This window comes from Liolophura sinensis, chromosome 4, assembly GCF_032854445.1.
Source record: "Liolophura sinensis isolate JHLJ2023 chromosome 4, CUHK_Ljap_v2, whole genome shotgun sequence".
In the NCBI taxonomy this organism is placed as follows: domain Eukaryota; kingdom Metazoa; phylum Mollusca; class Polyplacophora; order Chitonida; family Chitonidae; genus Liolophura; species Liolophura sinensis.
In genome coordinates this window covers 21,639,153-21,653,071 of record NC_088298.1, presented here as the reverse complement: position 1 = coordinate 21,653,071, position 13,919 = coordinate 21,639,153, and the positions used below count along the sequence as shown (strand labels likewise).

Below are 13,919 nucleotides of genomic sequence, written 5' to 3'. Positions count from 1 at the left end.
TGGATTCGATTAAAACAAAACACTGTCACAGTTAGAGCTAGCATGTCCTGGTTTTGATATGCATAGGAGTCAGATGGTCAAACGTTTCTTAGCCAGAAAATCTCTAGAAGAAAACAATAAAACATGTTACGAACTGGTCCTTGATGTCCTATTTGTGGATGCTTGCATCATGCAGGTGTGACCATCGGTGCAATAATCTATTTCCGACCAAATAAGCCTTGCATGAAATCTTTAAAAAAAAAATGGTGTTTAGCAATAACAAGCAATGTACCTTATTACGTATATATAATTTGTCACAGTCATATGTTAAAGAATTATTTTTATGTTTTGTAGTATTTGTATTTGTAGTTGCTCTTTAAATCTTATTATTGCATAGTACCAATATACGATGTTGACGTTTGTTGTGATTGTGATGTTGAATGTTTGCAGAATTTCAGCGAGCTTAATTTTTTATTTCTTTGCAAACTCACACAATGTAGTCCCATTGTTTCTATTTATACAAATACACGTATGTGTAGTAATAGGCAAATGTGTGTGTAGTAATAGGCAAATGTGTGTGTACAGTAATAGGCAAATGAGTGTGTAGTAATAGGCAAGTGTGTGTGTGTGTGTAGTAGTAGGCAAATGTGTGTGTGATAATTATGCCTCAGAGATATAGAGCAAGGGGCCATCTTGTTTTTTCCATTTTTACAAGAATTATGTTGCACTGGAGGCCATATTGTGTAGCGTTTTCACAGCTCAAGGACAGATCTCCTAGCAATTCCGCTCTGCTCTAATTATTATACATGTAGCAACACAATTAAATCTTCTGGCCAGTGGAGAAGGAGTCTTTAAGGAGAACCGTCTGTTATCTGATGTACTCTCTCTGCCACTGTAAACGCAGTTTCTGTTTTTCCATGTCTTCAGCTATCGCACAGCCTTGGGCTTTGATATCACTCCTAATTAATCATGCTTTCGCTCATGCCCCATATTTCATTTACCTTCCCGTCTCCCGCGGGCGATACCTCGGGGTATGAGAAAATAAGGATTCATCCATATCCTAGCTTGGCACTTTGGAAGCCTTAGAAAAGTGTGTAGAGAAACAGTGTGTCTGTACAATATATCAGGAAGAAACCTGATGGTCTTATTTTATTTTATACCGTAGTTCACCTAAAATGTGGTATAAATACATGTCCAGAAGCCATAAGCATCTTAAAATGACATGTACATCTGATGGCTACACTCTCTTTCAGAAGCAAAAAGGCCTTGAAATGACACTTCTGATGCCTTCACTCACTTTCAGAAGCACAAAAGGCCTTGAAATGACACTTCTGATGCCTACACTCACTTTCAGAAGCACAAAAGGCCTTGAAATGATACTTCTGATGCCTACACTCATTTTCAGAAGCAAAAAGGCCTTGAAATGACACTTCTGATGCCTACACTCACTTTCAGAAGCACAAAAGGCCTTGAAATGACATCTGATGCCATTAACACTCACTTTGAGCATGAAAGACATGGCACATCAGCCCATCGTTGATGATTTCTAGCCACAGATGACATTGTATATAACTGCCAAATGCTTTTGACGTTTTTCCAACATAAAAACTAGTCCTGCTCAGTGTCATAGCTGCTTGATTCAACGTCACCCTCACAAAAGTCACACTAGGCAAAGTTTACACAAAGGGCCGAAGATTTTGTTTTGAAGGATTCTTCAGTGTATAGGAATCAAATTATGGTACATTCAGTATAAATCATTCTGAACTGTACATAGTATCGGTCCTGTTTTATAAGGTTTCCTCTCTATCAGTTTCATATTGCAACCGAATTTCTGTGGTCACTGAGTAGCGCATTAAATTCTTCAACAGTTTTTTTGGAAAAGAGGAAAATGATATGTGTTGATGTCGTTACATTGCTCTCAAATAATGAGATGCTTTAAATATTGCTTGTCATAAAGTCCTCGCAAATAGCTATTAATAACCAAAAATAAGATAATTAATGTGACAGTTAATGATTTATAGAAATGAATGATTAACAATGAACGTATCATTGTGATTAATTGGCATTGCACTTTTGGAGGTAGCACAGATTCAGCGCAAGTTCATGGTCCATGGGGCTGTATCATTTCTTCATGGTTACAACCTGGGTTATTATGGGTGTTTTGTATATAGCCAGCTAAATGATATAGACTTGCAATAAGTTTCTTTCGGGTAAATTTTCTTCGAAGCATGATTGATGATAGTATGTGAAAAAAGTGCAGTGGTTGGGGAGAGGGGAGTTGTCATTGTCTAGTGATAAAGTCACTTTTTTAATGCCTCAAAATCAAATGAACTATGTTCGTGGGTTCAATCCCATTCTCAAACAGTGAATTTGGTGGCATTAAGAGTGATCAACTATATGCTGTTTCATGTAGTCTTACATGAAGTCTGCTCAAGAAACCACTTGCCTTCCACCATGACGTGACTTTATATCATTGCCGTACATGGAAAAGTTCACCAGAAGCTAGTGGTTTTAACATACTCCTAGCACTTTAAGTGGTTTCTCAAACCTCTGCCCATAACACCCTGGCCCCAAATTGTACATGCATAAATGCTGTGAGTTCAAGTCCAGCTCATGCTGACTTCCTCTCCTGCCGTACGTGGGAAAGTCTGTCAGCAGCTTGCGGATGGTCGTGAGTGTCCCACAGGCTCTGCCTAGTTTCCTCCCACCATAATGCTGGCGGCCGGCGTATAAATGAAACACTTTTGAGTATGGCATAAAATACCAATTAAATAAATAAATACATGCATAAGTCAAAGTTCTCGAGTATATTGTATTAAGCAACGATCAGAAAGCCAGAAACTAAAAAAGCTGCCGTATAGGGCTAGAAATTTAAGTTGGGGAATTGCCAGACCTCTGACAATATAATAATGGCTCAAAACCATAACTGACAGTTTAATTTGACCGCTAAAATTTCTGCTGTTAATTCCTAGAAAGTACGTTAGACCTCCCGAAAAAAAATTATCCAGTAATAGTTCATTTGAAATGGAATGTTTCCAAATAGCTGTTAATACTCTTTTTATTACCGTACCTGTATGCAAGAAAATGAAACCAAAACAACCGAGCAGTAATTATGTTTATATATGATTTGTTTAAGTTCGCTGATATTTATTTTTTGTACACGTCATGATGACAGGACATGATGGAGAAAGTGTTTTTCTTCAATTAACGAAGTAAAATGTTTTATTTTTTTCTTTTGCTGAATTGGAATATAACCATGGTGAATGCAGCAATCAAGAATGTGAAAAAAAAATACTGATTACAAGAATAGCTTGGCCACGCTAATGCACACAATTTTTGTAATTAGTGGTGTCTTTAAATATTATTTGACCGACAGATACGTCTTCATTTCTATTTGGCAATTTTTGTGGTATTTCTTATTTTTTTGTTATTGTTTATGCAGAGACTGTTTGATTTACACTAAAAAAAAATTTTTTTGTGAGAGCCTTAATTATGTTGTGTAAAAAAGAACCGATTACCTGGGCTTTTTTTTTTAGTAGATTAACTTGAAATTAGGTGAATGACCAAATCAGGGTAGTTTTATTTTTTCTTGGATCAGATTCCTGTCTAGAACAGAGAATTTCTGGATTCCATTGCTCTCGCTGTTTCTGGCTGCCTTTGTTAATGACAGATGTCACTGGTATGTCAATGTGGGGAATCTAATGTTAGTTAAAAACCACTTGTTAGGGTGTGCATGCGGATGAAAAAGTTCAGCAATAACTTGCCAAAAGGCTGGTAGTTTATACCCCTGCCATTATGTAAGTGAAAATTTGTTTTAATAACTAATAAATAGCAATGGGACACCCATATTGAATGATTAGGCTTTAGATGAAAAAAAAACCAGATTGATGGTAGTTTTTTTTTTAATTCGTGTTGGTTTCTTTAAAACCCCTCTTTCACCAATCGGGATATGAAAATGAAAATGCCCTGTTAATTACCTACTCGACTTTCTCTGACAGGGTATGGCAATGCGCCCAACAAAGAATTTTCTGAGGTTGACCGAGTGTTGACGAACTATTCGAAAAACAATCTATTATATCTCATTATAAAGCCGTAAGTGTATATACACAGTGATTTATCATGAACTCATACAAGTTTTTGTTTGCCATTTCCAGGTAAGGGAGATATGTTTGGCACAGACATCAATTTTGAAGACCCTGTAGCGATGTCAAGTGCGGACGTCAAGTCGCTGACATATTGCGAGTTACAGTGTGTCAACATTAAAGGCCTGGTGGAAGAAATCGTACAGTATCCAGACTTCGCGGAGAAATTTGCGGAGGACATTCAACATGACTTGACCTTTAACCTCCGGGATGACATCGAGGGAGCAGAAGAGGTGAGTACAGGATTTAGGCCACCAAGATTGTTACCATGGTAACGTTGCACTGATGAACCAGGAGACCGTTGTTGTTAAGTTCGAAGAATCCATCTTGGGATTCACTTAAATACATTTGGCTTTGACTGACTCTCGTTCATCACAGCAGTCCACATCATTTGTCATTGTTGTTTTGTGGGCAGAGTGAATCTTTGCTCAGTGTTGGATGATTTTTTCAAGCTGACTGGCCAACACGAACACAAAATAAGGCTGGTGTAACCTGAGGAAAGAATAATAACATTGAGAGGTATAATGTTACAAAGGAATCCATTCAGCTCTGTATTAAATTGCTGCTTGGATAGGGAATTTGTGGATTCGTTCGCTAACATTTTGATGATTCGTGATCATTTGGTCTTTTACAGTCTGACATTCATTATAAATCTCCTGTCTTCCATCAGTATGGTCTGCATATTAGTATGACACAGGAAAAAGTTTGTTAGTAACTTGTCAGAGGTTAGTGGCTCTAGCCTATAGCCTCTCTCTGGTTTCTTCTGCCTATTAAAATTGCCCACCATGGAAGTGTTTTCGAGTTTAATGTCGTCAACTCAACAAATAAATATATGAACTAATCAGCGCTTGTAAATATTCATGACGTCCATTACCATAATGTATGTTAATTTATTCAGGGTGGTGGAGAAACTGCCAATAGACAGGTGGAAGTGATGTTGCCTGCGATCTCGGAGGACGAGGAGGAAGTGATAACGAGAGATGCCGATGATGACATTGGTGACCATGGCAACCAAGATTCCAAAGATCCTGGAACATCATCTCCGACGTTGAAGCGAAAATCCTTGCCAAATGGTCATGTGGATAATTTGTCTGTGTGAGTATGAATAATTTAGTGTGAAATATGAACGGTATTGTGATGCTGACATTGTGGCTTTGCTCATGTGTACGCATTTTTATAATGTCGTACGTCATTTATTTCTTAAGAGTGATAAATAATATAAAACATGTTTGTACGTTCAGAAAATTTGTGTTTTTTTGCAAAAATTATTTAAATAATTTAATTATTTATAGTCTTGACAGGCTGAAGCTAATTACAGCTGCATTTGACTTTTTTATGTGGCAAAACAAAATTGTCTCAAGCATTAACTTGTAATCTCCGCATTTTAAGTAATTTTGATGCAGAAAAATTTTTCTTCTGTGCACTTCCTCTTGATTATCTGGATTTAGCGTTTTCTTAATTTTAAGCTACTAAGTTTGAAATTTATAATTCATTCCGTTACAATGTGAATAATCTGAAATCTATGCTGCAGTTAATTTTTCATACTAAAATACCATAGAAATGAAATCAACAACATTACTGGGTAGTTGCATGTAAGTAAATACATAAGCCCTACACCATCCGTCAAGTAACCAAGGAACATCATTCAGTTGCCAAGCAGAGAGCATTGTATATAGCAGAGCGAACATAATTTTATACAGAAGACAACATAATTTGCTTACTAAAATTATAATTACCAATGATAATGTGTTGTGTTGTTTCAACTCAGTGTGCCAAGATTTAAGAGGTATTTTTCGGGACGTTCAAAATGGCTGCCTTTACGATCAAGGTATCCTGTTTTTTCCGAGCTTTTCACATACGTTGTGTCACTATCTTGGGTTACATTGCACAATTATTTGGCTGAGAAGCAGTTTCCCACTGGAATCTATGAAAAAGCTTTATTTATTTGTTTTGTTTTGGGTTTTTTTCTCTCCATTTTTGAATGGAATATTATGCAGTAGTTTTTTTCCACTTTTTCGAAGAAGAACACATGTTATTAGAGTGAAAAAAAAATGACTGGAATGATCAAACCTGCATTCAAAAAAAAAAAATTAACTTTAAAACTGTTTATCATGTTCATGGGCTCAAACATTCCAGATATTTTTCTCTCCTTTTTTTTTGACACAAAGGTGTAAATTTCTTCTATCAACTTTAAAACATTTCAACACTCTTTGAAACTGCAGTGCGTTTGTTTTTTTTTTTTTGTCATAGCACAATCACCTCTCTCTTGATCACAGTTTAACTCTCACTGCTGATGCCACGTTTGCTTTCGTCTGAGCTTTTTCTGGTTTTAATATACTCTCTATCCCTAAAGGCAGTTCACAAACTCTTTTGATGAATGATAATCAAGGCCGGTCTACAGATGAGTCGCAATTTTAAGCCAGGCACCCTGAGTGCTTTTTTTTGTGTTTATATTACTCTGTCACGAATCTGAAGAGATTTTTAAATTAATATTGTCAGGTTTCTTGAAGATGATTTTTCATTGCAGCAATTTTTGTCTCTGGGACAAAATTATTAACGGGTTATTATCAGTTCATCAGTCCATCTGTCCATTTGTTTGTAAACACTCTTACCTCTTGGATGCTCTTATAATTAGCCAATTTAATTACTGTCTTTATTATTATTATTATTATTATTATTATTATTATTATTATCTTCAACATTTTCAACCACTAAAGCACTTTTTTTTTTCAGTGGAATGTATGCATATAATTCTTATGAAAATGACGTTAAAAATGATTTGTTTGGGTCATTAAAGATGGAAGCTTTATTAAACTGTGCAAATTTCTCTACACCCCACAGTTTACTCAGAATGTGTCAAAATATTGGTGTCCGAGGTGGTTGAAAAGGTTGAAGCATTAGGGTAGCACATTGTAATATACATGCACATGCGCATTGATGAGAACCCTATTCCTGTGACCTTAGTAAATCTATTTTAAAGGCCATAGAGGTCATTAAAGTTACTGCATTTCATCTAAAGTTTATCATTTTTGATTTTATAAATTTTACCTCCTAAAAGTGTTTTTTTTTTTTTTTTGAAGCTTGATGAATTTCTTATCAGAAAAAAAGGTTTCCTCCCAACATAATGTCATGGCCACTGACATATAAGTGAAATATCCTTGAGAATGGCAATCAACTCCAACGAAATAAACAGAAATAAATAAATAAATAAATAAATATCAGAAAAACTCAAACGTTAATATCAAAAGTATCAATGTAAAGCTCTTATACACTTTTAGAAGTTAAGTTTTACATTGGGCCTACCAAACTCTAGGTGACATATGTACAGTACTATTTTGTCTTGTACAGCTGTGGTTGTAAACATGCCATCTTCTGAACCCCTTCAGAAATTTACAACAAACACCTAGCGCACTTAGCAGAAGAACACATCGTTTTTATTGACTCTGATGTGAACTCATTTGTTTCACATGCTCTAATTCTTCTAATTTTGGGGCACCAGGTCTTCTTTTTTTTTTAGCAAGTATACACCTACATGTAGTTGTAGCAGGAATATTTAGTTCCCTTTTTCCTACATGGTTAGCCCATCCAATGAACAACATATTCATATCTTGACTTTTCCAAAAATAAAACTGGGAGAGAAATGTAATTCTTCCCTATCAGCACAATATCTGTCTTAAGAATTAGAAGAATTGCAGTCTGCACTTATAGTCATTGGCAGTCCTGTTGTAGGACACTTGGTTTTTTTTTTTGTTGACTTTGATTTAATTTTCAAGGTCATTTGATCACTCCCTCCATTGCCTTGCTTTTAACACTAATCTAACAGTGACACATCATGACACATATTTAAATGAGTCCTTAATATATTGTTTTGCAATTCTTGCAATGCACATGCATGTTCAAATATTTGTATAGAGTATTATATTTGTGTAAATGTTTTACTGTCAAAATGTTGATTATTTATTTATTTATTTGATTGGTGTTTTACGCCATACTCAAGAATATTTCACTTATACGACGGCGGCCAGCCTTATGATAGGACGAAACCGGGCAGAGCCCGGGGGAAACCCATGACCATCCGTAGCTTGCTGGCACTTTTGTTAAGCAGAACTCCATGTGATCTATGGCTAATACCTTGTCAAATATGTAAAGTGACTGATATGTAGCAAGATGAGATTAGTTTTCAAGGTGTAGGTACATGTAAAACTACAAGAAGTAGGACCTTGCCTATTTAAGCTTGAAGTATGTATAGGTTATGTCACAACATTGACAAATGTTTTCTAAACAATAGAATGTTAAGAAAAACATGATTTCATTTAGCCTTTGAGAGTCATGAAAAGGTCAAGAGATTTTGAAAGAAATCCATGTTTTCAGCTAGAGAGTTCGATGAAACTGTTTATAATGTGTTTAATGAGAGCCTGGATATTTAAATTTATCGCCTCCAAATGGATATAAAAAATACATAGCATTTATCCCGGGCTTTCTGAATAATTTAACAAAATTAAAATCTAGCTGTCTAAAATCTCAGGCTTCAACCAGCTTATGGTGCTTTAACTCGAAAAACTTGCCATTAGCCGTTTTCTGAGGCCCCACCAAACCATCATCACTGCTTACTCCTAAGAATGTGTCTTTTAATGGGAGAGTCACCTCAAGGGAGATAATTTCGTACAGCCCAATTATATTAAATCTTTAACCTCTGTTGTTTATTGACAAGCAGCATTTAGTGCATTGCTTGGAGTTGTATTCAGTAACCTGCTTTAGTTAGAAGCAATGTTGGAACAGTGCCACAATACTAGCACCATATTAATCTGGCACCAGAATGGCTGACAATATATAGGGAGTTTCGAGTTTTAAATCTTATGTTGTCAAACAGTCCTACTCTGCCATGTGATTTGTGAAAAACGTTAGGCAACCTTTGTTGATATTAATTTACCCATTACACATGTCACCCTGTTCCAGAGGCACAGATGACACCTCTTTACTTCTGGATCTTCTCAAGTTCACAAGCATATAGATTCTCAATTTTTTCCATCATGATCATCTGCGTTTTTGACTTTTTATGAAGCTTTTTTCAGATGCCCATGTTATAGTAAATGTAAACAAAAATAGTTGCCTAACACTCTTGACAGGTCTCATGACACAGTTGGACTGTTTCTACCTTCACTGATAAAAGAGTTCGAAGTTGAAAACTTCTCTGTTAAGTTAATGTGGTACAATACTTTGTACTTGGATTTCATTAGAAATTGTACAATATTTTTGGCTTTAATACTGCAATTGTTCAACCTTTTTGCATGTTTGAAAAGTGTTTATTCAGATATAACCTAATCAGAAGGCATTATTCTGTGTTGACTGATCAAATTATAGTGTTGGTGAAGCCCTGAATTGGCCAATCCAACCAATGTAATTTTCTCTCCAAATCAAATTATAATTTTGTGCATAAATTGTACCCAAACTGGCACTCTTCATATATTAACTAATTGCTTGTAAATTGTTAAGTTCAGGGCTTGTTATATTGCCATCCTATGAATTGAGTCTGTAGAGTTGTCTGGTTATATACAGTACTGAAACTTTGTAAAGCTCTTTTCTTGTGAAATTGTGGTATCTTTTTTTGTATTTTGTTTATTTTACTGATGATATTTACATGGCTGATATAATTTAATTCATCATGTTTAGGGTGCAAAATTAAATTGATATACACACATCCGTACTTACATTATTAATAAGGGAACTATTTAATTACCTGTACTCGTTATCGACAATCTAAACTTTATATTTACAACCATTTATGGGTCTTTCAGTCTAAAGTATGAGGATGAAGGTTTGATATTTAGCATTTATTAATCCAGCCTTATTTCATGAAGTCACGGTTCAAATCCACATATGGGCACTCTGGTTATAAGCACGCCAAATAAAAACGAACTAAAAGGTATTATACTTTTGCTCTTAGTTCATAGTGGCATGTATGTCATGAAGAGCATACAGAATTACATGTACAGAAAAGATAGAGAACTTCAGAAAAGATAGAGAATTACAGAAAAGATAGAGAATTACGTGTATAGAAAAGATAGAGAACTACAGAAAAGATAAAGAACTACACATATAGAATAGATACAGAACTACACATACAGAAAAGATAGAGAATTACACATATAGAAAAGGTAGAGAACTACAGATAAGATAGAAAACTACACGTATAGAATAAGTAGAGAACTACATGTACAGAAAAGATAGAGAATTACACGTATAGAAAAAGTAGAGAACTACATGTACAGAAAAGATAGAGAACTACATGTACAGAAAAGATAGAGGACTACACGTACAGAAAAGATAGAGGACTACATGTACAGAAAAGATAGAGGACTACATGTACAGAAAAGATAGAGGACTACACGTATAGAAAAAGTAGAGAACTACACGTATAGAATAGATAGAGAACTACATGTACAGAAAAGATAGAGAACTACATGTACAGAAAAGATAGAGGACTACATGTACAGAAAAGATAGAGGACTACATGTACAGAAAAGATAGAGGACTACACGTATAGAAAAGATAGAGAACTACATGTACAGAAAAGATAGAGGACTACACGTATAGAATAGATAGAGAACTACATGTACAGAAAAGATAGAGGACTACACGTACAGAAAAGATAGAGGACTACACGTATAGAAAAGATAGAGAACTACATGTACAGAAAAGATAGAGAACTACACGTATAGAATAGATAGAGAACTACACATATAGAATAGATAGAGAACTACACATATAGAAAAGATAGAGAATTACACGTATAGAAAAAGTAGAGAACTACACGTATAGAATAGATAGAGAACTACATGTACAGAAAGATAGAGAACTACATATACATAAAAGATAGAGAACTACATGTACAGAAAAGATAGAGGACTACACGTATAGAATAGATGGAGAACTACATGTACAGAAAAGATAGAGGACTACACGTACAGAAAAGATAGAGAACTACATGTATAGAAAAGATAGAGAACTACATGTACAGAAAAGATAGAGAACTACATGTACAGAAAAGATAGAGAACTACATGTACAGAAAAGATAGAGGACTACATGTACAGAAAAGATAGAGAACTACAGATAAGATAGAAAACTACACGTATAGAATAGATAGAGAACTACATGTACAGAAAAGATAGAGAACTACAGAAAAGATAGAGAACTACACGTACAGAAAAGATAGAGGACTACACGTATAGAAAAGGTAGAGAACTACAGATAAGATAAGAGAACTACACGTATAGAATAGATAGAGAACTACATGTACAGAAAAGATAGAGAACTACATGTACAGAAAGATAGAGGACTACACATACAGAAATGTGAGGTGCAGTTTATACAAGAAAATTTGCAGCCAAGAGGAAATTAAACAGTCGTTGTTTATGGTGACATTTACATGTCAGCAGGCTTTCTGCAAGGATTTAAAACTGTGAACTCAAAGAAACAGTGTAGTTCAGTTATCAAGAGATTTGCATCCTGAAAAGTTAAATTCTTCACTGTTTTGAACTGATTGGTTAATTGAAGCACTGGCTCTGGACCAATGAGATCAGGTGTTCAAATCCAGCACTTGTTAGTTTTATCTGCAGCTTTATGTCAGATACCTGGCGAATGTCAGTGGCTTACCTTGGCCTCTTCATTTTCCTTCACCAATTAATCCGACATCCATCTTTAAAGTGAAGAGTTCTTGCTCATGGCATTACACACCACCTGAATAAATCAACACGTCACGTAATCATTTCTTTATTTATCAAAGGTAGCTTGGTTAGTTTACATTATGAAAATGTTCTTCCCCAAGGCCCTCACTGAGAAAACAGTACAAAGGAAACATGTACTTCAGTGTCAATCAAAACATACATCAACATATGTAAAACAATGTAAAGCATCGTGTAGTTTGAAAAGTGAAGCTACATACATTCATACATACAAAAGCAACATACAACCAATAGTGCTGTCCGCGCAAATGTCCCAACCAGCAGGAGAAATAAGGTAGTTAGAGAAGGCCATTACTGACCATTTCCTGCCCTCCTGCTGGGTTCCTGAAACCCTCTACACACATGCACGTGTGGCGTGAACAATATACATGTGTGCAAGAGAGTTACAGGGACCTAGACTTACGAAAAAGCTAAAAGGAGATGAGGTGTGTGGTTTAATCTGTGACATGTTTTTTGTTTTTTTTTTTTTTTTTTAATTTGTTTTTGAAATCAGCAATAGTAAGTTGTTTTAGTAGTTGTTTAGTATAGGAAGCTTCATTTTTTTAAAGAATTATATTTGTTTAATTGGTTTTGTCTTGATCTTTTCTGTTCGAAATAAACTACTTTCACTTCTATTTTAGCAGATTTGAAACAAAGGACGATGGTAACGTGTCGACATCAAAGCGCTCCTTCTCAGAACTGCGACGAGTGAACTCGGCTAAGACATACAGAATTGCACAACGCGAGAGGAAGTTGCGAAACAGCTACACATCTCCATCTTTGAATCAAGGTAACTAAAAAGCCACATGGTCTTGGTTAATGTGAACGGGTGATGATTTCAAAACATCGATCATAGCTTAAAGCACTTTACCGTGTCACATACATGCAGATTAAAGGCCCTTTCTCCAATTTCCTTCAACCTTGACATACCCGCACATGTAAGTTTACATGTTAAACTCTAGATTAAGAAATAAAAACCGGGTTTTTCATGTATTCCATAAAACAGAGATCATATTTGGAGTTGAAGTATTAATAAGATTTAAATCTGTTCTGACTCTGGGTCTGTTTCAGCCATGTTGCGTCGTCAGTCGGCATCAGAGGAATCTCTTGCTGTCCATGAGGTACATCTAGAGATGGAGACGATGCGAACAAGTATGGAAGGCTTGGATAAACGTGTCAATGTCCTGTCACAGGAAGTCTCCAGTATCGGGAGGGATGTAAAAACTCTGTTAGAGCTCGTGCATGGCTCTCCTATGACGCCAGCCGACTCCGTACTTACGACGCCTTCCTCGCCTCACTGTCGCCCACGTTTTTTCTTCAGCCCCTCGGAACACAGCGAATCGGTGGCAGAGACGCCGGTAGGTTCACTGTGCAGTATACACGCTTCCCACCACTTAGGGCACGGCAATGAGAATAACTCTCTTCAACCCGGCATTTTGAAAAAAACTGGCTGGGGTCGTGACAATGAACAAAGGTCAAGGTCGATGTCTCCGGGGAAAGCACAGTGCCCGGAACAAATGTCTAATCTCATATCGTTAGGGAGTTCATCGAGCGGCGGCAGTGGCGGTGAACATTTGGACCTGTGCCGTCGCCATAGTGACAGTGGACCGTGCAACAATGACGACGATGGTCAATCGGACCACTTGGCTCCCAAGAGTGAACTATGTCGTCGGCATAGCGACGGAGCAGCGTATAAAAAAGGTTCTTCCAAATACAACCAGTCAGATGACAAGAACGCAGCGGTGAAGTTGGACTCTGGCATTTCGCTGCAGCACCAAGAATCTGGGAAAAATGACGACAGCCCATGTGATGAGCACTGTCGCTTGATTGACAGCCAGCCCAGCCAACCACAGATCAGCTTACAGCAGAGGCGGAGCATTTTGTCCAGAAAGAATATCAATGGGCATGCACCTGTCCAGCGAACTTCACCGCTCGTTCGACCAGACATTCGACTTCCTGTTCTTCCACAAATTTTTATCGGATCAAGACAAGGTCACCGCGAGGTTTCCAGGACGCAGTCTGCACCTATGACATCCACGGAGGACCAACTTGTTCTCGAAACAACTGATCTCTAG

The 13,919-nt window shown here is 36.5% G+C and overlaps 1 protein-coding gene across 1 annotated transcript in view; it reads left to right on the top strand.

The window, feature by feature from the left end:
• Window positions 1-13,919, top strand: part of LOC135464519 (potassium voltage-gated channel subfamily H member 8-like) — a 162,128-nt gene extending 148,209 nt beyond the window's left edge. Inside the window, exons 13-16 of the mRNA XM_064741944.1 lie at window positions 4,134-4,354; window positions 5,020-5,216; window positions 12,486-12,634; window positions 12,916-13,919. Coding sequence (XP_064598014.1) covers window positions 4,134-4,354; window positions 5,020-5,216; window positions 12,486-12,634; window positions 12,916-13,919 — 1,571 coding nt within the window. The remainder of the gene's footprint in view (window positions 1-4,133; window positions 4,355-5,019; window positions 5,217-12,485; window positions 12,635-12,915) is intronic.